The 25,792-nt window shown below is 40.8% G+C and overlaps 1 protein-coding gene across 1 annotated transcript; it reads right to left on the reverse strand.

The window, feature by feature from the left end:
- Positions 1 to 12,170: 12,170 nt before the first annotated feature.
- On the reverse strand, positions 12,171 to 24,944 carry NBPF12 (NBPF member 12). The gene is made up of 6 exons (XM_053590343.1): positions 24,767 to 24,944; positions 19,084 to 19,186; positions 16,629 to 16,864; positions 13,293 to 13,344; positions 13,103 to 13,107; positions 12,171 to 12,205 (listed from the first exon to the last, which is right to left on the reverse strand). Exons 1-6 carry the CDS (start codon positions 24,942 to 24,944, stop codon positions 12,171 to 12,173), a joined length of 609 nt encoding a protein of 202 aa, XP_053446318.1.
- Positions 24,945 to 25,792: the final 848 nt, after the last annotated feature.

The following is a 25,792-nucleotide window of genomic DNA, read 5'->3' on the forward strand; positions in this document are numbered from 1 at the left end:
TCCCAGGTGTTCACCTAATTCTTTCCAAACTACCCTTAGGGAATGGGAATGAAAGGTATAAATTGGTGGCGCTCAGAGACAAGGCTACAGAGGATATGGTCAGACCAGGTTTATTGAAAGGGGAGGGTGACCAGCCTGAGTAGTGCAAAGAACACGTCTGCACCTGTGGGGCAGTTGGAGATCCCCTTTATATAGAGTCTGCAGGGGGTAGGCACATTCCACAGGTTGCCTGTCAGGTTAGGGTCTTTTGGTAGGAACTTCTGGGGGATGGGGCTAGTCAGATCCTTTGTGCCTTTGTTTTAGGAGGATTGGAGGAGGAGGAGAAAAGGATTTGTGTGTGGCTGCATTAGGCCCCCAACAGGGAGAATTTCTTGTTGTTTGTTTTTTTGTTTTCATATTTCATTCCAGTGTAGGGAAGGCAACTGTAAATATAAAAGCTGTTCCCTGGAGTTTTAGATCTTATTGCTGTTGTAATATATTCTCTTTAGAAGAATAAGTCCTAAAGGCTCTCTATTAGAATTTTGCTTAATACAAAGGCCGACTAAAGGCAAAACTTTTCAAATTGCAATTCTGAATCATTAGTGGGTTATAAAATCAATACAGAGGACTGTTTGCTACAACAGATTTTATTTAAATACTAATTAGGGGCGGTGCCCTACATCCATAGGTAGGGCACTGGCCACATACAAGGCTGGTGGGTTCAAACCGACCCCTGGCCAGCTAAACAACAGTGACAACTGCAACAAATAGCCAGGCATTGTGCTGGGCCCCTGCAGTTCCAGCTACTTGGGAGGCTGAGGCAAGAGAATCACTTAAGCCCAAGAGTTGGAGGTTGCTGTGAGCTGTGACTCCACAACACTCTACCCAGGGCAACAGCTTGAGACTCTGTCTCAAAAAAAAAAAAAAATACTAAGTAGGGCGCATCACATGTAGTCAAGGCTTTTTTTTTTTTTTTCTTAATGTACACTGGGCTATAGAGAGATATATTTCTTACTGCATCATATGGTCAAAAAAGTTCGAGAAACTATTCTACACAGATAGGTTATACGCTTAATCTATCCATCTACCTCTTTTTCTCTTCTTTTTTTCATGCTATACAAACAAGAGAGAGGAAGGCAAAGTCCACCAATGGCTGTTGTTAAGCCTTTTTATGAAATAGCTACACATTTGGAAACTTCCGTGCTGTGACTTGAGATTCTATTAGATTGATGGTCCTGATCTCTAGCCATGTTACCTGGGAGCTTAAGACTATTAATGTCCCACACCCATCTGAAACCATGCAAATCAGAATCTCTATATGTAAATCCAGGCATTTGTGTTAGGTAAAAGTCTTACTAATGTCTTATCATATGACAGCATGATTTAAAGCTACTGAGTAGACCCACCCTATTTCCCACTATTTTCCTGGTTTAGCTCTTCCACCATAGGCTTGTCTTCCTTCTCACAGTTGCAAGTAAATCATCTCTTTCTCAACCAGACTTCCAAGGCAAAGATTGTATTGTATTGCATTGTATTGTATTGTACTGTATTGTATTGTGTGTTGATATGAGGGTACAAACTATTAGGTTACGATGTTTGCATTCATTAGGTGGAGTCCCTGTTGTAGTTGTGTCCCAGGAGGTGTGCAATATACACTTATATGGTGTCTATTAGGTGGGAACACGCCAATCACTTGCCCTCCTTTCCTCTCCCCCCTCCCCCAACTTGAATTGAATTGAGTTTTTCTCTTGTGTGGGATTGTATTTATTTGTCTATTGGCTTCACAGTAATTGAATACAGTAAATACTTGCTTTTCCATTCTTGTGATACTTTACTAAGAAAAACTCCATCCAGGTTAATACAAAAAATGTAAGGTCTCCATCTTTTTAATGGCTGTATAGTACTCTATGATATACATATACCACGTTTGTTAATTCATTCATGAGGTGATGGACACTTGGGTTGTTCCTACATCTTGGAAATTGTAAATTGGGCTGTGATAAACAATCTAGTACAAATGTCCTTATGAGAAAATGATTTCTTTTCCTCCTAGGTACATCAAAGGCAAGGATTTTATTCTATGTATCTATCTGGTTCTTTACAACTTTGGCCTTTGGATTCCCTTTCCCAAGGCTAATCATCACTAGGACTCCCTGAAATCAAGTAGCTGGGCTTTTATACTCCTGCAATGGGCAGCTCTGGCCTGCCCATTGTCTTCTGTCTCTATAGCTGGATGTGGCAAGAGAATAGAGTCATTTGAGAGTAATTGGAATGTACATTGTGGGATTTTACCACTTACCTCTAGAAGTACAACTCAGGCAAGCAGGAAGTCTCTGGTATTCTTCCCAGACGACTCTGTTTTCATCACACAGCTGGGCAATGGAATCTAGGATCTGCCTGTAGAGGTCCGAGTTGCATCCTATTCCAGGAAATAATTACAACTTAGGCAAGTAACATGTGTTTTCTTAAGAGAATGCTTTATGTCCTTCCATTCTATCTCGGTCTAGGAAAAAAGTCATGGGGACTCAAGAGCTTGGATGCCAATGTGACAGGGCAGAAGCTTAATTTTCACATGATCCTCAACAAATGCCAGCACATTCACACATGTGTTATCACCCCCAATGGCTGCAATAGGAAAAGGTTTTTCCCATTAAATAGCTGTTGCTTTGTGTGAGAAGGACCGATTATTGTTCTTCAGGCCCAGCATGATGTGGAATGATGCTCTCTTGATGACAGCAATGTAGGAGGAGGATTGGATGGGGGAGGAACCACCTTGGGGACCATGAAGAATAACCAAGGTGAAAGGGAGGCCTATGAAGATGGCAGCAGAGGAGCTGCTCATTTTGCTGAATAAAGAGCTCAGAAAAACCTGGATTCTATTGAATGACATTCACATGAGGAGACAGACAGCAGACAGTACACAGCATAGGAATCACTACAGATCACTACAGTAGTTTTTATATCAGGTGGATCTCAGATGGAAACATAGCTTAGGCTTGGGGAAATCTCTTAAGTCTATTTATTCACCTACAAAATAGGAATAATAGTACCTTCCCTATCTCCCTAGATGGACCATTTGTGATAAATAAGTGAAGTAAAATATGTCAACTACTTGAAATCTGTAACGCTCTGCCCCAGCAACATGCCCTACATGTTGGCTTGGTGCCCGTAGCACAGTGGTGATGGCACCAGCCACATGCACTAAGGCTGGCGCGTTTGAACCCGGCCTGGCCCTGCTAAAGAACAATGATAACTGCAATGACAACAACAACAAAATAGCCAGGCATTTTGGCAAGCACCTGTAGTCAGCTACTTGGGAGGTTGAAGCAAGAGAATTGCTTAAGTCCAAGAGTTGGAGGTTGCTGTGAGCTGTGATGCCATAGCACTCTACTGAGGGCAACATAGTGAGACACTATCTCCAAAAAAAGAAAAAAAAAAAAGATACATGTTGCCAAAAGCAGGCCAGCTTGGGCCCCACCTACCATTTCTTTGGTCAAAGATGCTGAAATGATATTCCAACTTTTCTCGCAGGCAGTCATTGATGAAAAGAGTTTCGTTCAGGTGCTGCTGCAGGTTCTGGATTTCATCTTCTGCAGCCATTCCACCAGGACATGGAATAAGACAGGAGATAATGAACCCTTGTTGCAAATGGGACCTGTCCTCAAGATCCCTGCCTTTCACCATTCTTCTGCAACTTGATCCTCTCATCAGCAACACCATGCAACTGCCTTTAAGAGCTCTTAGGGTTTCTAACAAAGCATGGCCAAGTGCTAAGTGAACTCCACAGGATGTCTCCCTCACAGGGATGCGGGATATGGGATATCTTCCATACAGGGATATGGGAGGTGGACAGGAGGACCTCAGTGTTTTCCATGTGTCTGGGATGACTTGTAGGTACTAGACAATATCTTCCTTTCCACTAAACACCTCTCCCAAACATTTTTATCAGATGATAAAGATCTTATGCACCTCAGGGTGAAACTGAAAACAGAAATGAGTATGCTTTTGCAGGAGAATGATTTAGTAATAAAAGGAGCATATTTGTAGCCACCACTGGAAAAATGAGGTAGAAAGACAAACCTAACATGGCTTATATTACTTCAAAAAACTCCCTTGATAGTGAACAAATTAATATAGTCTTTTTCTTGCCTAGAAGAGGATATAAGATATAAAGTCCCCTAACAAACATTTGTCCTCAAAGGAAAGCCAAACAGTCAAGTAAGGGAGAGGAGATAACGGTTAAGGTTTTAACCTATGTACACAGCAATGAGGTTGCTATCCAAAGGGGCCTGAACCTACCTGAGGGCACTCCACTAGATAACTTGGAGTTATTTTGGGATGGGGGAATACTGGTGGCATTTCTGTTAAATTCAGCTTTTTCTTTTTTTTTTTTTTTTTTTTTTGGGTCGTCTGTAATTTCTTTCTTTCTTTTTTTTTTTTTTTTATTGTTGGGGATTCATTGAGGGTACAATAAGCCAGGTTACACTGATTGCAATTGTTAGGTAAAGTCCCTCTTGCAATCATGTCTTGCCCCCATAAAGTGTGACACACACCAAGGCCCCACCCCCCGTCCCTCTTTCTCCTTCCCCCCCCCATAACCTTAATTGTCATTAATTGTCCTCATATCAAAATTGAGTACATAGGATTCATGCTTCTCCAGTCTTGTGATGCTTTACTAAGAATAATGTCTTCCACTTCCATCCAGGTTAATACAAAGGATGTAAAGTCTCCATTTTTTTAATGGCTGAATAGTATTCCATGGTATACATATACCACAGCTTGTTAATCCATTCCTGGGTTGGTGGGCATTTAGGCTGTTTCCACATTTTGGCGATTGTAAATTGAGCTGCAATAAACAGTCTAGTACAAGTGTTCTTATGATAAAAGGATTTGTTTCCTTCTGGATAGATGCCCAGTAATGGGATTGCAGGATCAAATGGGAGGTCTAGGTTGAGTGCTTTGAGGTTTCTCCATACTTCCTTCCAAAAAGGTTGTACTAGTTTGCAGTCCCACCAGCAGTGTAAAAGTGTTCCCTTCTCTCCACATCCACGCCAGCATCTGCAGTTTTGAGATTTTGAGATGTGGGCCATTCTCACTGGGGTTAGATGATATCTCAGGGTTTTGATTTGCACTTCTCTAATACATAGAGATGATGAACATTTTTTCATGTGTTTGTTAGCCATTCGTCTGTCATCTTTAGAGAAAGTTCTATTCATGTCTCTTGCCCATTGATATATGGGATTGTTGGCTTTTTTCATGTGGATTAATCTGAGTTCTCTATAGATCCAGGTTATCAAGCTTTTGTCTGATTAAAAATGTGCAAATATCCTTTCCCATTGTGTAGGTTGTCTCTTTGCTTTGGTTATTGTCTCCTTAGCTGTACAGAAGCTTTTCAGTTTAATGAAGTCCCATTTGTTTATTTTTGTTGTTGTTGCAATTGCCATGGCAGTCTTCTTCATGAAGTCTTTCCCCAGGCCAATATCTTCCAGTGTTTTTCCTATGCTTTCTTGGAGGATTTTTATTGTTTCATGCCTTAAATTTAAGTCCTTTATCCATCTTGAATCAATTTTTGTGAGTGGGGAAAGGTGTGGGTCCAGTTTCAGTCTTTTACATGTAGACATCCAGTTCTCCCAACACCATTTATTGAATAGGGAGTCTTTCCCCCAAGGTATGTTCTTGTTTGGTTTATCGAAGATTAGGTGGTTGTAAGATGTCAGTTTCATTTCTTGCTTTTCAATTCGATTCCAAGTGTCTATGTCTCTGTTTTTGTGCCAGTACCATGCTGTCTTGAGCACTATGGCTTTGTAGTACAGACTAAAATCTGGTATGCTGATGCCCCCAGCTTTATTTTTGTTACTAAGAACTACCTTAGCTATACGGGTTTTTTTCCGGTTCCATACAAAACGCAGAATCATTTTTTCCAAATCTTGAAAGTACGATGTTGGTATTTTAATAGGAATGGCATTGAATAGGTAGATTGCTTTGGGAAGTATAGACATTTTAACAATGTTGATTCTTCCAATCCATGAGCATGGTATGTTCTTCCATTTGTTAATATCCTCTGCTATTTCCTTTCTGAGGATTTCATAGTTTCTTTATAGAGGTCCTTCACCTCCTTCGTTAGGTATATTCCTAGGTATTTCATTTTCTTTGAGACTATGGTAAAGGGAGTTGTGTCCTTAATTAGCTTCTCATCTTGACTGTTATTGGTATATACAAAGGCTACTGACTTGTGGACATTGATTTTATATCCTGAAACATTACTGTATTTTTTGATGACTTCTAGGAGTCTTGTGGTTGAGTCTTTGGGGTTCTCTAAGTATAAGATCATGTCGTCAGCAAAGAGGGAGAGTTTGACCTCCTCTGCTCCTATTTGGATTCCCTTTATTTCCTTGTCTTGCCTAATTGTATTGGCTAGAACTTCCAGCACTACGTTGAATAGTAAAGGTGACAGAGGACAACCTTGTCTGGTTCCAGTTCTAAGAGGAAAAGCTTTCAGTTTTACTCCATTCAGTAAAATATTGGCTGTGGGTTTGTCATAGATAGCTTCAATCAGTTTTAGAAATGTGCCACCTATGCCTATACTCTTCAGTGTTCTAATTAGAAAAGGATGCTGGATTTTATCAAATGCTTTTTCTGCATCTATTGAGAGGATCATGTGATCTTTATTTTTGCCTCTGTTAATATGGTGGATAACGTTTATGGACTTGCGTATGTTAAACTAGCCTTACATCCCTGGGATGACTTGATCATGATGAATGACTTTTTTGATGATAAGCTGCAATCTATTGGCTAGGATTGGCTAGGATTTTGTTGAGGATTTTTGCATCTATATTCATGAGTGAGATTGGTCTGAAATTATCCTTTTTGTTTGGGTCTTTTCCTGGTTTTGGTATCAGGGTGATGTTTGCTTCATAGAATGTGTTGGGGAAGATTCCTTCTTCCTCAATTTTTTGGAATAATTTCTGCAGTATAGGAATAAGCTCTTCCTTGAAGGTTTGATAGAATTCTGGTGTGAAGCCATCTGGACCAGGGCATTTTTTGGTTGGAAGCTTTTTTATTGTTTCTTTGATCTCAGTGCTTAAAATTGGTCTGTTCAGGAGGTCTATTTCTTCCTGGCTAAGTCTAGGGAGAGGGTGTGATTCCAAATAGTGATCCATTTCCTTCACATTGTCAAATTTCTGGGCATAGAGTTTCTGGTAGTATTCAGAGATGATCTCTTGTATCTCTGTGGGATCAGTTGTTATTTCCCCTTTATCGTTTCTGATTGAGGTTACTAGAGATTTTACTTTTCTATTCCTCGTTAGTCTGGCCAATGGTTTATCTATTTTATTTATTTTTTCAAAAAACCAACTCCTTGTTTCATTAATTTTCTGAATGATTCTTTTGTTTTTAATTTCATTGATCTCTGATTTGATTTTGGATATTTCTTTTCTTCTACTGAGTTTAGGCTTAGATTGTTCTTCTTTTTCCAATTCCATAAGATCTCTTGTGAGATTGTTGATGTGCTCTCTTTCTGTTTTTCAAATGTAGGCATCTAAAGCGATGAATTTTCCTCTCAAAACTGCTTTTGCAGTATCCCACAGGTTTTGGTAGCTTGTGTCTTCATTGCTGTTATGCTCAAGGAAGTTAATGATTTCCTGTTTTATTTCTTCCTGCACCCATCTGTTATTCAACAGAAGATTGTTTAATTTCCATGTCTTTGGGTGGGATCGAGCATTTTTGTTAGAGTTGAGTTCCACCTTTAGTGCCTTATGGTCTGAGAAGATACAAGGTAAAATTTCAATTCTTTTGATTCTGTTGATATTTGTTTTGTGTCCCAGGATATGATCAATTTTGGAGAATGTTCCGTGGGGTGATGAGAAGAATGTATATTCTTTATCTTTGGGGTGGAGTGTTCTATATGCGTCTGTCAAGCACAGTTGTTCTAGGATCTCATTTATATCTCTTATATCTTTGTTTAATTTCTGTTTAGATGGGCGGCGCCTGTGGCTCAGTGAGTAGGGCGCCGGCCCCATATGCCGAGGGTGGTGGGTTCAAACCCAGCCCCGGCCAAACTGCAACCAAAAAAATAGCCGGGCGTTGTGGCGGGCGCCTGTAGTCCCAGCTGCTCGGGAGGCTGAGGCAAGAGAATCGCGTAAGCCCAAGACTTAGAGGTTGCTGTGAGCCGTGTGACGCCACGGCACTCTACCTGAGGGCAGTACAGTGAGACTCTGTCTCTACAAAAAAAAAAAAAAAAATTTCTGTTTAGAGGATCTGTCCAGCTCTGTATGAGGAGTGTTAAAGTCCCCTGTTATGATGCTATTATCAGATATCATATTGCTCAGACTGAGTAAGGTCTGTTTCAAGAATCTGGGAGCATTTAAATTGGGTGCATAGATATTTAGAATTGAAATGTCTTCTTGTTGTATTTTTCCCTTGACCAATATAAAGTGACCATCTTTGTCTTTTTTGACTTTAGTTGCTTTAAATCCACATGTGTCTGAAAATAAGATTGCAACTCCTCTTTTCTTCTGAATTCCATTTGCCTGAAAAATTGTCTTCCAACCCTTGACTCGGAGCTTTAATTTGTCTTTTGAAGCCAGGTGTGTTTCTTGCAGACAGCAAATGGATGGCTTGTGTTTTTTAATCCAGTCAGCCAATCTATGTCTCTTCAGTGGGGAATTCAAGCCATTAACATTTATTGAGATAATTGATAAGTGTGGTAGTATTCTATTCATCTTATTTTGTGAGAGTCCATTGCTTAGTTTTATCTTTTGCATCAGTGTGGAGGTTACGTTCTGTCCTTTAATTTCTGAGTTCTTACTTTGCTGCTGATCCAATGTGGTGGTCAGTGTGCAGAACAGGTGGAAGTATTTCCTGTGGAGCTGGTCTTGTTGTGGCGAATTTCCTCAATGTTTGTATATCCATAAATGATTTGATTTCTCCATCAGTTTTTAAGCTTAGCTTAGCAGGGTACAGAATTCTGGGCTGGAAATTGTTCTGTTTAAGTAGATTAAAGGTAGATGACCATTGTCTTCTTGCTTGGAAAGTTTCATTAGAGAAGTCTGCGGTCACTCTGATGGATTTGCCCCTGTAGGTCAACTGGCGCTTACTCCTGGCAGCTTGCAGAATCTTTTCTTTTGTCTTGACTTTGGACAGGTTCATCACAATGTGTCTTGGAGAAGCTCGGTTAGAGTTGAGGCGACCTGGGGTCCGATATCCCTCTGAAAGCAGTGTGTCAGAATCTTTGGTGATATTTGGGAAATTTTCTTTTATAATATTCTCTAGTACGGCTTCCATTCCTCTAGGGCATTCTTCTTCCCCTTCTGGAATTCCTATAACTCATATGTTGGAACGCTTCATAAAGTCCCATAATTCTGACAGTGAACATTCTGCTTTCTCTCTCTTCTTTTCTGCCTCTTTTACTATCTGAGTTATCTCAAAAACTTTGTCTTCTACCTCTGAAATTCTTTCTTCTGCATGGTCTAACCTGTTGCTGATACTTTCCATTGCATCTTTAAGTTCCCTAATTGACCGTTTCATTTCCTTCAGCTCTGCTATATCCTTTTTATATTCTTCATATCGTTCATCTCTTATTTTATTCTGTTTTTGGATTTCCTTTTGGTTATTTTCCACTTTATTAGCAGTTTCCTTCATTGTTTCCATCATTTCTTTCATTGTTTTCAACATGTGTATTCTAAATTCCCTTTCTGTCATTCCTAACATTTCTTCATAGGTGGAATCATCTGCAGTAGCTACCTCATGGTCCCTTGGCAGGGTTGTTCTGGACTGGTTCTTCATGTTGCCCGGAGTTTTCTGCTGATTCTTCCTCATGAGTGATTTCTTTTATCTGTTTCCTTGTCCTAATTTTCCTTTGACTTCCTCTTGCTCTTTAAGTTCTCGTGCCTGTGGACTAAGGGTTACAGGACCAGAAGGGTGAGATGGTTGAAGAGCAAAAAAGGGATGAAAGAAAGGAGGACCGAGTGATAAGAAAAACAAAGAAAAATAGAGAAAGGAGAGGGGGTGGGTAAAAGGAATATTGACAAAAAGAAGAGAGGCACAGAAGGAGGGAGACAGAACAATATAGGTGTACAGTAGGGTACTTTGACACAACCTTAAAAAACCCACTTTCTGGGGGTGCCCAGTTGGGTGGTTCCCTTGAGGTCAGCAGCTCTTTGCTAACCTGATCAGACACAGTACCCCACCTCCACCAAGTAGAGAGGAAAGACAAAAATGCTATAAATCAAACCAAAACAAGCAAACAGAAAACTTTATGGGGTAAAATTGGGTGAAAAACCAAATAATAGCAGTAGAAACACTAGCAAAAATGAAGTTCTAATTATTGAAAAAGGCAGCAATGGGAAATTATAATTAAACTAGAAAAATTGAGAAAGAAAAAGGATCTGTATGGAAAAGGTCGAACTTATAAAACAAAACAACACCAACAACATCAAAATAAACAAACAAACAACCAAAAAAACAAAAAAAACAACCAAACCAAAAAAAGAAAAAAAAAAAAAACACAACCAAAAACTAAGCAGTATGTATATGTTATTGAATATTGTCTGGGCAACACGTGGTCTTCTGGGGTATGAGATGTTAATCACAGTTCTGATACGACTGGAGGGTGCTGATTTCTCAAACCCCAGCAGGTAGACACCCTAAATCTCTCTTCAGCCCACTTAAAAGGCACTTTGAACTTGTTCACTTGCTTGCAAAAGCTTTCCCAGGAAAGTGCTTGTCACTGGAATCACTGCTGAAGTGGCTATCCACTTACCCTGTGTGCCAAAACTGGTCTCACTCTGCCCCTGAGGGTTAGGGCTGCAAGGCGGCTCAGACCCCGCCCTTAGGCTACTTGGTCACTGGGTTACCAGCTCCCATCCAATTCTAGCTCTGCGACCCTGAGGGTGGAGCTTGCCAGGGCAGATCACTCACAATGGCTCCCTGTGACCCACCGCCAAACACCATTGGCTCCATCTGGCTCAGCGGCTCAGACTGGGGCCCTAGACAATGGCCAAAGTTCTCTGCACTCCCGCTCAGGCTCTCCCCAAGGCAGTTCAGCTGAGTGCCAAGTCCAAAGACACCAAAACAGTTCACAGGTAAGGCCTTTCTGGTTTGCCGTCTCGCTGCTACTGAACTTACAGTTGCGGGCGGGTTTAGATGGATTGAACACACGCGACCACTTGCCGGTTTTCCACTGTTTTAGTCCTCCTCTTGGGGTCCAAAAGTCTCTTGCTGACTCCCTGTATCCTCACAGGGGTGATGATAGGCAGATCCCACCAGCCAGAGATGCCTGGAGTTCTATCTCCCCAGACTCACGGTGCCCATATGCAAGCTAAATTCAGCTTTTTCCACAGCAGATATCCTTGTTCTTGATTTAGACTCGCTTACAGCACTAAAACTAAACCCACAAAGATTTTTTTAAAAAATCTTTGGTGCCACACAAAGGATGGAAACCCTGGGAATTTACCCAGGAATTGCCAAGCTCAGAGTCTTGTCTTAGGGAAATCACCTGGTGTTTTAGTACCTTACAGGGAGGCAAGCACTCAGGTAGAGTTGGAGACTGAAGGTTGAAACCCAGGAACCATGGTTATTGCACTTCCAAAAATATGCTCCAGGCTGCCAATATTCTTGGACAGCTAGAAAAACTCAGGGGGACTGTCCAGGAACTATCATGATCAAGATCATTTTAAGAAAGATAAGATATCCTGCCTTACAGAAGGAAGTCTGTTAGATTCTATACCTGTCTTACAGTGGTGGTAGTGGAGTTTGCCATGATCCCCTTACTCTCTGCCTTGAGTCCAGAGTGACTAAAGTGAGATGTGGATGAGGAACAGTACAAATGCCCTGACCCACCAGGGACCTGACCTCCAAAGTCTTAGGACTTGATCCCAGAGCCTAGTCTTTTCAAGGTGAATATTTAGGGTCTACATACAGAAATGATAGCTCTCATAGTAGTGGTGAGCATGTAGGATATAGAAGCTACTGGAAAGTTGTTGGAGCTTTATTTTCATTATAAGGGGAGGACTCACTGGCTACATCCAGAGCAGAGGTGGCCTCCTGTGCATCAAACAGGAAAGCGTTGCTGCTGGGAGGCTGCTGGGAATCACTGTGGCTGGAACACATCAAATACCGTTTATCTAGTGAGTCCATTAGTGCCTCTTCCTGGAGATCCCTGCTGAGCCTTTTGGGGTAGGCAAGACAAGGGATTAAATCAAGGCAACCTGGAGCCACAGCTTCATAGCTTGTCCTGATATGAAGCTCATGGAAGAGGTACCCAAAACCCAAGGGACAATCTTTTTGGTGAGGAAGCATAACAGTGCACTTCTGACGGGAGGACAGTGCACTTAAAGAGTTGGGGTAGAACAGTTATAACGTAAGAATATGGGGAAGGGGGAAGGGAGGGGAGGGGAGGGGGGAGGATGGGCGGAGGGATGGTGATTGGTGGGATCACACCTACGGTGCATTTTACAAGGGTACATGTGAAACTTACTAAATGTAGAATATGAATGTCTTAACACAATAACTAAGAAAATGCTAGGAAGGTTATGTTAACCAGTGTGATGAAAATATGTCAAATGGTATATAAAACCAGTGTATGGTGCCCCATGATTGCATTAATGTACACAGCTATGATTTAATAATAAATTTAAAAAAAAGAGTTGGGGTAGAAGAGGGAGAAGTAGGTGCTCAGTGTGCTGGCCTTGTGGCCTATGGATGAAGAAGTAGAATCAGCAACTACTCTGAAAATACACTCATGACACACAGGACACACAGAGACCTATAATGCTGGCTTCAAAATTCTGTGTACAAATTTTATTTAATACTATATGAAGTGGTCCATTGAATACTGGCTCCTAAGACAATGTAATCTGCCAGGGCATTTTAAAAATCTGCAGCTTTTTAGACTCCTCTCTCTAAACATTTGATATTTTTTAAATCTATTTTTCAAGGTAATTTTTCTGGCTATGAAATATCTGCCAACATATTTCAGGACATCCATGCAGAAACCAGATGAGGCTCTCAACTTTGCTTTTTAACCATAAGATACAGAAACCAGGGACCTCTGGTTAATTTAACTTTTGGTCAGACTGACTAGTTAACTAAACTTAAGGAATTAGTAGGAAAAGGGAACTAATACAAGACCTGCAAAAAGAACAGATAACCATTTTTAAAAGAACACATCTTTGTATAATGAATGAACAAAATAGGTATAAACACCAGTTTCTGTTTTTTCCTAGCTCTGGGACCTTCGACCTCTTGACATTTGCATTTGGAATCCTCTCTAGATTCATCATTTCATTATCAGTCCTTTCATCATTCAGAATTACCTGAGAGCCAGTAGCTCTTGTGTGTCTTCATCCTTCTTACCATTATGATTTTCTGCAAATCCCAAATAGAAAGATTTAATTAGAAATTAAGCAGGTCCCATTTCATACAGTGCCAGGGCTTATATCATCAGAGACATAACACTCTACGTGTGTGTTCTGAACACTCCAGGAGAATTATTCCAGGAGGGCTCAGGTTGTGTCTTTAGAGAAGTGGCCAGGCAGGCTTTCCGGAGTGAATCGTCTGCTACCAGGATCAAGGCGGAAAGGTTAAAATGCCTTCTGTCCCCAGTCCCCAGGGTTCTTGCTTGGCTGCCTGTGGGCTTCTCTAGCTGTCAGCATTCCTGCCACAGGCGGGTTGCTGGACCACCTTCATGTGCCCATTACTCCTCTCACACACAGCCAGCCTTTTAGGAGAGGACAAATAACTCTGTCCCACCTCTGCTCCCAAACCAGAGGACTACCTGGGCACCTACAAGTCTGTTCTTGTGGTACTTCCTTAGATGTTCTCAGTGGGTAATTCTCACTGTGAAAAGTGTTCCAGTATAAATCAACTTTTCTAACACCAGTTTCTATTATACTCAAAGCCTAAACTAACCCCCAAATAGAAATACACTCATGAATATTACTTCAGTTTATCTCTACAACTACCATGGCATTATGATTTGACCTACCTTACAAAGGAGGAAACAGAAATTCAGGAAGGATCAATCACATGTGCAAAGTTAGTGCATACAGTGCTGATATTAGAGCTTAGGTAATTCTGACTCTTAGTCACAGCTCTTTCCATTCCAATAGCTGCCTCCTGTCATGCTCTGCTTTCTGCCTACTCTGAATGAATGAAGACTTCTGTTCCTGGGCAAGGTGGAGTGACAGACTTGTTCTCCCACTTTTTTTTTTTTTCGTAGAGACAGAGTCTCACTTTAACGCCTTCAGTAGAGTGCCACAGGACTCACATCAACCTCTAGCTCTTGGGCTTCAGCGATTCTCCTGCCTCAGCATCCCGAGCAGCTGGGACTACAGGCGCCCGCCACAACGCCTGGCTATTTTTTGGTTGCAGTTCAGCCGGGGCTGGGTTTGAACCCGCCACCCTCGGTATATGGGGCCGGCGCCCTACTCACTGAGCCACAGGCACCACCTGTTCTCCCACTTTTAACAGCTAAAACATTGGGGATAGTATTTTAATTGCTTTTGGCACTGGGTAGTATGCAATATAGTACAGTTACAGTGATCCTGTGAGAATGAAAACAAAGAACGTGAGTCCTATAATTGGTCCTGAGATATGTACCCTGCACAGCAGGGAGGGAGGACCTAGGAAGGGCTTGGTGTTAAGTTCAAAGAAGTCCAGGAGGCTAAACATCACAGGACAGAATACTAGAAAGGAGATTGCTGTAAGAGAGAATGCCTTGAATATCTGTCTTTAATCTTCAGCTAAGTACTAATTAGTACATATGTGTGAGGAAATTATCCAAAACGTGGGAAGAACTTCTCAAAAAGAATAATCTCTGCAGCATACTGAGCTTTCACTAGCTAATGTTTCCACCAGTTAGAATGAAAAACATTTTAAATAAAGAGGGCATTGATCAAGAGTATTGCCCCAGAATGTAAACTATGGACTTTGAGCAATAATGACATATCAATGTAGGTTCATTAATTGTAAAAAATGTACTATGCTGGTGGAGATATTGATAGTGGAGAAGGCTATGTATGTGTGGAAGCAGGGAGGTGTATGAGAACCTGTACTTCCTACTCAATTTTATTGTGAATCTGAACTGTTCTAAAAGTTAGGCCTATTTTTTAAAAAGAATATTGCCTCCATAATGGGAAAAAAATAGCCATAGACTAATAGCAGCTCTTGTTCTGCTCTAAAAAAATTTAAAAATCAGGTGCTGTGGCATTATCATAGCTCACAGCAACTCAAAATCTTAGGCTCAAGTGACCCTCTTGCCTCAGCCTCCTGAGTAGCTGGGACTACAGGTGCCTGCCACTATGCCTAGCTAGTTTTTTCTATTTTTAGTAGAGACAAGATCTTGTTCTTGCTCAGGCTGGTCTTGAACTCCTAAGCTCAAGCAATCCACCTGCCTTGGCCTCCAGAGTCTCCTAGGATTGTAGGCACCAAAATATTTAAAAATATACAAAATGCAAAAAAAATTCAACACTCAACAAGTTACAATTCACAATGTCTGGCACCAAATCAAATAAGGCCAGGCTTACAAAGAAGCAGAAAAATATGATCCATGATGAGGAGGGGAAAAAAGAATCAATTTAAATCAACATGAAAAGACACATTTGTGAGAATTTGTAGACAAAGATATTGAACTGATCTTATATTTTCCTCTGCCTTCTTTAATTCAATTTAATTAATTTTTCTTTAATTCAATTTAACTAATTAACTAATAATTTAATTATATTCCTTGAATTAAAGAAGGCAGAGGAAAATATAAGATGATGAGACATATGGAAGACTTTAAAAAGACTTCAATTAAACTTAGATGGGAAAATGTCTGGGATGAAAAATATACTGGATGAGATTAACAGCAGATTAGATACTGCTAATGAAAAACTCATGAATTTGAAGGCACAGAAATAGAGGCTATTCAAAATGAAACATAGGAGAAAAAAAGGTAAATGAAAATGAACAGAACATTAATCAGCTGTGGGAAAATGTCAAAACACCTAATACAAATGTAATTAGAGTCTTTAAAGAAGAGGAGAGAAAGAATGGGAAAAAAGACATGCAGTATATGTGCCATGTTTTTTTTTCAAATTTGATGAGAACTATAAACTTTCAGATGCTATAAACTCAATGAAATAAAATAATATGTAGAATAAACAGGAAACCCACACAAAATCTCATCATAATCAAATTGCTCAAAACGAGGGATGAATAGAAAATCTCAAAAGTAGCCAGAGGAAAAAGGACATATTATGTACAGAGGAACAAAAATAAGAATTATGAAAGATTTTTTGTTGAAAACAATGTAAGCAAAAGACAGTGGAATAGCACCTTTAAAGTATTTTTTAAAAACAAAAATAAAACTGTCAACCTGGAATCTTTCATCCAGTGAAAAATATCTTCCAGAAATGAAGGTAAATTCTTGTTATGCTCATCAAGATGAAGTAAGTCAACTGCATCTCTTTTAGTGATTAAAACTGAGTAGTTTAGAAAGATTATTAAAATTAAGTACCTGAGTGCTCTGCAAAGAAAAGAAAATAGCATATAGATTAGGACCATAATCATGTAATATAATAATCTACATTATTTGAGATTATGAGATTAACTTTACATAGTTTTCTCCCTCCTTTGGGGGACTTGGGTGGAACCTGCAGTCAACTTACTCGTCGTGAGTTTGCTGGCCAGGCTCTCCGCCAGCTGGCCTCCTTGGACCAGTTGCTCACAGAGTCTCTGCCCCTGGTAGTGGGCAATGTCGGTATTCCTGAGGAGGCTCTCAAAAGACTTGACTGTGTTCTTCACATGCTGGGTGAAAAGGTAGCAGGCACTTCTCCCTTCCTGGATTATCTGCTGTAAGTGGGTCAGTTCTTGGGCTTGAGTCTGAATTAGCAAATCATGTTTCCTAAGGTGGGAAATAAGAGTAAAATTTAAGAGTGAATGCAGCGAGTGGCAGCTTGTTGGCCTTGCAGTAGAGACGTCTCTCAGAAGCCCCTAAGGAACTTCCCAAACTGAATTCATGGGCAAGTTGTGTGACTTGCCTGTGGCAGAAGGAATAAGAAAACAGCCTTGGGTCTGTTTGTTTTTTCTTTCTTTCTTTTTTTTTATTTAATAATTTTGCTTTGAAAAGATGGCCCTTCGGTGTCTCACTTCAGCCCAAGTCCATTTCCTTGTAATATACATCAAGTATTATGCAGTAAACAGCCAAAAATGCCAGATACAGAGTGTTGGGCAGGTACCTCTGTGTTAATTGAAAAGTAAAAAGAATAGTGAAAGGACCAAGGAAAACATTCTTTTGAATGATATGAAGATAAGCTGTAACTAATAATGAGGCAATTTAGAGTAAATAAAGTTCTGAGCAACAGTTGCATTACTCTATATGAGATTTCATTGTTTTCTAATTATTGTATAAATATTTCTTACGGGTTCCAATGTAGAATGAGCTCTGTGAGGCTAACAGCTATTTAAGTATTACCCAACTTACAGCACCAAGTAAAGTGTACACATGTAAGTAATGCAGGGGTGAGGGGAAACTTGCCTGTTCCCCAGAAACTTCACTGTGAGATCAACTCACAATTAAGACAGATGAATAACAGAAAGGATTTATTTACCATGTACATGAGGAGAAATCACAGAACAATAACCCAAGTTTTCAAAGGAGTTCAGGTAACTTCATACAGACCTTTTAAAGGGGAAGGGGGAAATCGAGGAGTACAGAAATGGTTGCTAGGGAGGATGAATGAATGGGGGAGAAATTGACTGATTTGTAGATTAACCTGGGAGACAGTGTTTATGACCCAAATAATTTGGGCCAGGTCCACCTACTTTCTTGACCCCCATTCCTGAAATATTTTGAGATAATAGTAAAGGAGAAGGGGAGTCAGTTTGAAGCCAGAAAAGTGGCCGGCAAGAGGGAGTCTGACAAGCTGAGCTGAAGCAGTACAGCTGACCAAGTCTGCTCAGCCTTCCCCACACACCTATGATTATCTAGTTAAAGCTTCACCATGATGTGAGGATGTTTGTCTCAGGGGACTCTGAGGAGTGGTCACACATAGACAACAGGTGTTATGATATTGGTAGAGTAAAGGTTACTTTGAAGATGTTTTCTCTGATGATTCTCTTAGCTATTTTATTAAAGTGAAAATCACCTTTCTGTTGTTTAAACATTTTGCATTGTTAGAATGGAGACTACTTTGATGTTACTTCCTATCAGATAAAAATAAAATTTTCTAGGTTAGTATCCTTGCATTTCATTATAAAAGTTATTAGAATTGTAACTGAGGCAGAACAGCATTGAGAGGCTACTCTCGCTGTTCTCCAGAATCACTGGCCTTCTGATAATAAAGCTTGTTGGACCTAAATCCCTGTCTCTGAGTATTGACAGTGACAGAGGGCCAGACCTCTTCCTCCAGTAACATTTGTCCCCTTTGATCCTCTGATCAGGCCAGTCCAGTGCAGAGAGAGGGACGCCTCCTCCAGTGTTTCTTGACCTTGAATGGCCTTTAATTCAAAGTTATTCTTTATACCAGAGTGTCTTATTTTGGGGTGGAATTTCCTTAGCTCCTTCAGTAAACATTCAGTGAAAGCTTAGAAACATGTAATCCTAAACTGAATGTTGACATTCATCTGCTCCATCTGATGCTTGAATCTCCTCCCTCCTGTCCTATGAAGAAGTTATCTATAGATTATTTTTTAAACTCTAATCCCTAGAGTTCCTAGATAGAGTCAGGGGAAGTGAAGGCAAAAGGAGAAAAATAGGGGTTCTAGATCTCTGCCCCCTTCAATCAAGTATCTCTGTTTTAATGGGGTTTATGCATTTGAACTTCTAAGATTTCACTTCAACAAAGGGTTAAAAATGTTTTGAATGTTGCAATCCACCTTATGTCTGAAACCCTCTAAGGATGGGCAATGCTAGTCCTGAGCAAATTAATAATTCATTTTCCATATAGCAGCTGCTTAATTATGTATTTATAATATTAATAGCCCTACCAATTAATACTTCACATAGTATGATACTCAACAAAAAAGCTGCAAGAAGACACACTTTTATCAAGAAGGGCACTTTGCAGTGGCTGTCACATTTCAAACAGAATTCACACACCTCCCACACAGGTACCTCCTTACCGAAGCCATGAAGCTGGTCTCCTCTCCTCTACCAGCTCCCCTTTCTCAAAGGGCAGCTCCTCTTCCAGCACCGATGCGATGAGGTCTTTGTATTCTTCACAATCTGAGAAAAGAGACAAACTCACCTCAGTGGAAGCTGGACATGCAGCTGTGGTCACTGCTTACAGGGGAGGAGCCAGGCTCCATCCCTGGGACAAAAGAAACCCTAGTACCAGGCTCTACACTGGAATTTCCACTTTTTTTTTTTTTTTTTTGAGACAGAGCCTCAAGCTGTTGCCCTGGGTAGAGTGCTGTAGCATCACAGCTCACAGCAACCTCCAACTCCCAACCTTAAGCGATTCTCTTGCCTCAGCCTCCCAAGTAGCTGGGACTACAGGTGCCTGCCACAACGCCTGGCTATTTTTTGGTTGTAATTGTCACTGTTGTTTGGCAGGCCCAGGCTGGATTTGAACCCCCCAGCTCTGGTATATGTGGCTGGCACTTTAGCTGTTTGAGCTACAGGCACCAAGCTAGAATTTCCACATCTTTATTCCTCAATTCTCCAATGGTTTCTCCATTTTAGTGGGAAGGAAAGAAAAGCTCACATGCAGGTAAAGCAACTTGAGAAGATAGTTGAACTGGAATTAGGCAAAGTCAAAATTCACAGCCCCTGCGGTCTGACTCCAAATCTCAGCCACTTTGGCAAGCCCTTGCAGACTCCTAAGTAAAACATCAACATGAAATAGTGGTTTCCTGTGTGTTTGGAAAGACACTGGGGAGTGGAGGATTGATGGTTCTCTTTTGTTGAGAGTTTCAATTATGCCCAGACATTTTGAAGACTTAAAAATTGATCTGGATACAAGTGTGTAAGAAAATGTATATGAGGGGAAAAGATCTAAAACACATGCTAAAGGATGTTGCGTCAGGTTACAGTGAAAGCCAATGCATACTGCACTGGCTCTGTTTTAGTAGGTATTCAACAATTATCATCATGTGAGTATCCCCACTACCTCTAGCAGGAACTCTGTTACCATTACAGAGGAAGAAACTGAGACACAGAGATAATAAATAAGTTAGATTCAAACCCAGGAAGTATATACCCAGGTCCTAGAGTACAAACTTTTTTTTTGAGACAGGGTCTTGCTCTGTCACCAGGGCGCCAAAGTACAGTGACATGATCACAGCTCACTGCAACCTCAAACTCAAGAGCTCCTCCTGTCTCCTGTCACAAGCCTTCCAAGTAACTGGGACTATTGGCTTACACCAAGGTAAATGCTTTTTCATCACTGCATTATATTATCTTTATAACAAGGTCTTGGGTGATATCTTCTTCTCTGGCTTGAAAAATTTTGTCCTACAATTGTATAACAATTATAATGAATTATATAAAGTGTAAAATGAATGTGTAAGTTTTTCAAACCCCAAAGTTCATGTTTTACTTCTTTAACAAGTAGGCTTTAATTTTACTTTTCTGTCTAAGGTGGATAGCAAACTTTGCTCCCCCTATTGATTTATTCAAAAATGGTAGAAATTGCAAAGCAAACTCAATGTCAATGTTATCAAGAATCTTCCTCTAATATTTCTGTTCTTGTGCCCTCTTTCCATGTTTCCTTCAATTACTACAGAACCAGAAAAGCAGCCTACGAGATGGAGTTTGAGAAGCTAAGCTGAAGCTGTGTGGAGAACCCAGTCTGCCAAGTTCACATTCCTCCCCACACACAATGCCCCTGTGATTATCTAGTTAAGGTTTCTCAATGATTGTGCGGGCATTTACCTCAGGAGACTTGAGGAAGTGGTCACACATAGACAATAGATGTTGATATCAGTAAACGTTATTTTGATGATACGTTTTCTCTGAAGATTCTCTGAGATTTTTTTTTTTTTTTTTTGAGAGACAGAGTTTCACTTTATGGCCCTTGGTAGAGTGCAATGGCATCATACAGCTCACAGCACTTCCAACTCCTGGGCCCAAGCAATTCTCCTGCCTCAGCCTCCCGAGTAGCTGGGACTACAGGTGCCCGCCACAACGCCCGGCTATTTTTTGGTTGCAGTTCAGCCGGGGCTGGGCTTGAACCCGCCACCCTCGGTATATGGGGCCGGCACCCTACCGACTGAGCCACAGGCGCCGCCCTCTCTTAGATATTTTAAGTGAAAATCACCTTTCTGTTATTTAAACATTTTGCATTGTGAGAATGAAGACTACTTTGATGTTACTTCCCATCAGACAAAGTTAAAATTTTCTAGGTTTATTTCCTTGCATTACCATTATAAAAACTGTAAGAATTATAACTGAGGCAAAACAGAACTGAAAGGCTACTCTTGCTGTTCTCCAGAATTGCTGGCCTTCTGAAATAAATCTGGTTGAATCTAATTCCTGTCTCTGCATTTGGCTGACAGTGACAGGTGGCTGGATCCTCTTCATCCTCACCAATTTTTTTTTTTTTAGTTTTTGGCCGGGACTGGGCTTGAACCCACCACCTCCGGCATATGAGGTCAGCGCCCTACTCCTTTGAGCCACAGCTGCCGCCCTCACCATTTTTTTTTTTTTTTTGAGACAGAGTCTCACTCTGTGCAGTGGGTAGAGGACTGTGGCATCACAGCTCACAGCAACTTCAGACTCATGGGCTCAAGAGTTCCCTTGACTCAGCTTTCTGGGACAACAGGCTTCTGTCACAATGCCCAGCTAAGTTTTTCTACTTTTAGTAGATATTGGGTCTCGCTTTTGCTCAAGCTGGTCCTGAACTCCTGAGCTCATGCCATCCACCTGCTTCAGCCAGCCCCACACTGGCCTGGCCTGCTTCTGCCACTGGGCCTTGTTCTCATTTTGGCTAGTTGTCTCATAGCCCAGGGCCCACCTGGAGTTGCTTGCAGGTTCATTTATATTCAGGGAGAGAGAGAAGGGAGTTATAGTGTCTTTGATTTTTCCTGGAAACATCCTCAATCTAACTAGAGCATGAGGAATTGCTTCTTTGAACTTCTGTGGGAAAATAATCTTGCTCCAGACAAGGCTTTCCTCTGTGTCTGCTATCGACTGTTCCCATCTCCAGATATCTGTGACTCCATTGGGAACAGGTAGCTTTAAACTCTTTAAAGCTGTAGTAACAGCAGAAAAGGAGGCAAACTCTGCAAAATAATTTAAAGAGGTTTATTCTGAGTCACATTTGAGGAACATGGCCCAGATCTATGCCTAATAAGGCTTAAGTAGACTTGCTGTGGTTGGGTAACAATTTGGTTTTATACATTTCAGGGAGATAGAAATTACATATAAAGTAAATCTGGGAAGGGACGCTAAGAAAAGGACTTCAAGGGGAGTGGGGGGAAAGCTTGGCCTGCCGAACTGGGAAGTCTGGAGGCCCTTAAGAATGTGGATATGAGACTTTACATCTTTTGTATTAACCTGGATGGAAGTGGAACACATTATTCTTTGTAAAGTATCACAAGAATGGAGAAGCAAGAATCCTATGTACTCAATTCTGATATGAGGACACTTAATAATTAGTATGTGGAGGGGGGTGGGGGAATGGGAGAACAGAGAGAGGGAAGGAGGGAGGGAGGTGGGAGGTCACGGTGTGTGACACACCTTTTGGGGGCGGGACACAATTATAAGAGGGCCTTTACCTAACAAATACAATCAATGTAACTTGGTTCTTTGTACCCCCAATGAATATCCAAAAAAAAGAATGTGAGTATGAGGCAACCTACCCCGTTTCCCTGAAAATAAGACATCCTCCAAAAATAAGACCTACTTATAGGAAAGGTAAGATGTCCCCTGAAAATAAGACCTAGCGCATCTTTGGGAGCACACCTTAAAATAAGACAGGGTAGGACCAATAGAAAGAGATAATCAATGACCAATAGAAAAGGGCAATAATGCCTAGAGGTGCAGAGAGGCCAATGAAAGACTTGCAGCCCATTTCAAACAAATAAGGTGCTTATACCCCTGCAGGCCTTTGCATCTCCCTCTCTCTCTCACCTCTTCTTCATGAGAGGGACTCACTTCTAACTCTTTGGAAGTGCTCTAAACTTCCTCTTTGTTCTTCCTAAATAAAATTTATCTTTGTTGCTCTGAAACTTGTGCAGGTGACTTTGCTCTCAATTCACACCGCCTGTGCTGCTTCAGTTTTATTTTCAATTTCCACTATTTTTTTTTTTTTTTTTTGAGACAGAGTCTCACTTTACACTGTGCCTTGGTTGAACTTTCTAGCTCAGCCAAGTAACCTAACCAAGTCAGCTGGGTTCAGGGAATCAGGACCTCTGACCCACAAAAAATCAATGCATGGGAGGTTTGGCCCCAAAAGACGGGACATTTCGAAGAAGGGACTTATGGGTTATAGGTGGGTGTAAAGGCTCTGATTTGTAATTGGTAATTTTAATTTTTAATTAAAGAAATGAAGCTTTATCTAAAGGCTTGGGATATTTTTAAATTAAGGAAGTCTGTTAATCAGAACTTCTAACCAGACTCAAGTGATTTTTTTTATCACTTGAACTGCAGATTTGTCTTGCAAAGCCTTAGACATGTTAATGGCTTATAAAGGAAATCTACAAGAAGGGAGAGTGGCATGATGAGGCTTTCTGACCTCCCTTTTCATGGCTAGCATCTCATTTTAGGGTGATAGGAACACTTTGCTTGCTAGTAAAATATTAACCATAGTTTCTCAATAAGGGCTAAGATCAATTAGCTTTCTTCCTAACAGGCATCCTATGAATTGTGCTTTCACAAGATCTAAAAGGAGTGGAGGAGATGGAAAGGAAACGTAACATCTTTTTACAATTGCTAGACCTCACTAAAAACTGCCTTTTAGAATCTGGTTTTCTACCTTCAAGAGTTTCTGAGTTGGACAAGAGCAGACAACAAGGGTGCTAGGTACAGTCCTCATTTCTGCCCTAGGGACAGAATCAATGATGACCATGATCACTTCTCCAACGGGAAGGCAGCTGCTTCTGTTATCAGTCTGCTGCTAGGAAGAGACGAGATGCAGGTGCAGCAGGTCTGGACCCTGTTAATTTGGCTACAGCCATAAATCTCCATTCCCTTTATGACCCCTAAATAAAAAGACAGAGCATCCGATTGTCTCTGCCAACATCATCTCCCTCTCTTTCACCATGTTGGCCTTTTTTCTCATCTGAAAAAAGTAAAATAAACTTTTCTCCTTTCTATCTTAATCTTTGGAGAAAGCTTTCTCAAAACCCACATCCACTAGCCAACACCCTGATAAGTGTATTCCTTGGCCAAGAGGTGGTCAATTCAGTCATCTGAGGGGGTGGGGCTTAAGATTTTATTTTAGTTCAGAGGAGGATTTACTATTACTTCTTTCTCCCTCATGCTGTTGACACAGTGTCTTGCAAATGAGTGCTGACTAAAAGTTTGAGTTGAATTCTGAGATATTTAAGCCAACTGTGATGTTATATGTTTGTAGAAGCTGAGACATGTTCCTGTGAGAGAAAAGAGTTCAGTGCCTGAACCATGTTAGTCTCTATTTCTCTCTACGTTCTCCCTGCCAACCTTACTCCTCTGTGCCTTCATTTTTCCATCCTCTGCAAATTAAGAGTAAAATACCCACTTCTACTTTGGGGGGAGTATAGTCAGGGTAAAATTAATTTTGATGAAGAAGAGAGAAGACTAAAGTCTTGAGAATGTTCATTTCTCAGAGGAGAGATGGATGATCTTTGATCACTTTGGTGACCATGACCCCGCAGGACTTACTGTATTTCTGCAGGCGGTTGGCCAGGCAGAAGGCAGTCGCTGTGGATGTCAGGTACTTCTCTGTGAGGTCTCGGAAGTTCTGTTTGTTTTTTTCCAGCTGGGAGCGCAAGTACCGATTGGTTTCTAGGGTGCTCATTTCTGCCCTCTGACCGGAAGAAGTGGTAAGAGACATTTCCATGTTGAAGCTTATGGGGGACGTAGAGCCAGAACCTGGGAGAAGAATTGAAACAAATAATACATTAAAAGCAAGTGAATAGATTATGGTGATGGTTGCACTACCTGGATAAATTACTAAAGATCTTTAAACTGTACAATTGTACTGGGCAGTAGTATGTCAATTACACCACCCTTCTTTATATTTAAAAAAGGACTTAAACGGGTCTCAAGAATGCAGATTTTATTCATAACTTACTTTTGGGATATACCTTGTCAGCATCCCACAACTTTGAGAACCCTTAACCACAAAATAAGGCACAAGATGCCTAAACTCAGAGGTACTGCCTATAACATAGGCTCTGACAGGACTGCCAGAGGTAGAATGCCAGGTAATGGTCTGGAGTCTCCACAACAGAATTAGAAGGTGGGGGTGCCATGGAATCCTAGGAGCTCCTGCCTTCTAGTTGCCGAGGCCATGAGGAAACACATGGCCAGGACACCTGGTCTCTTCTGCAGGTCACCACCAGTGAGGACCACTCCCTCAGCAGTCATTCTCGTTTTTGTGTACCCTTATGACAATAACACAAGCCTATCTCTTTCTAAAATTTATGAGCATTTTCGTTCTTTATTATTGCAAGTGCATAAAAAATATCAGGGAATTGATATTTTCCCAAATTCTTTCACTGCCTTAAGGACTGTCATGAAGTCATCTTTTCTTTATTAAAAATTTAAAACTTTCAAGTAGTCTTGGTGTTCTTTGGTTTTTCAGTTTTCCACACCATTTCAATATGATAGGAAAAAATTATAAGTGTGGTGGCTCATGCCTCTAATTTTAGCACTTTGGGAGGCTGAAGCAAGAGAATCTCTTGA

This window comes from Nycticebus coucang, chromosome 5 (genome assembly GCF_027406575.1).
Source record: "Nycticebus coucang isolate mNycCou1 chromosome 5, mNycCou1.pri, whole genome shotgun sequence".
NCBI lineage: Eukaryota > Metazoa > Chordata > Mammalia > Primates > Lorisidae > Nycticebus > Nycticebus coucang.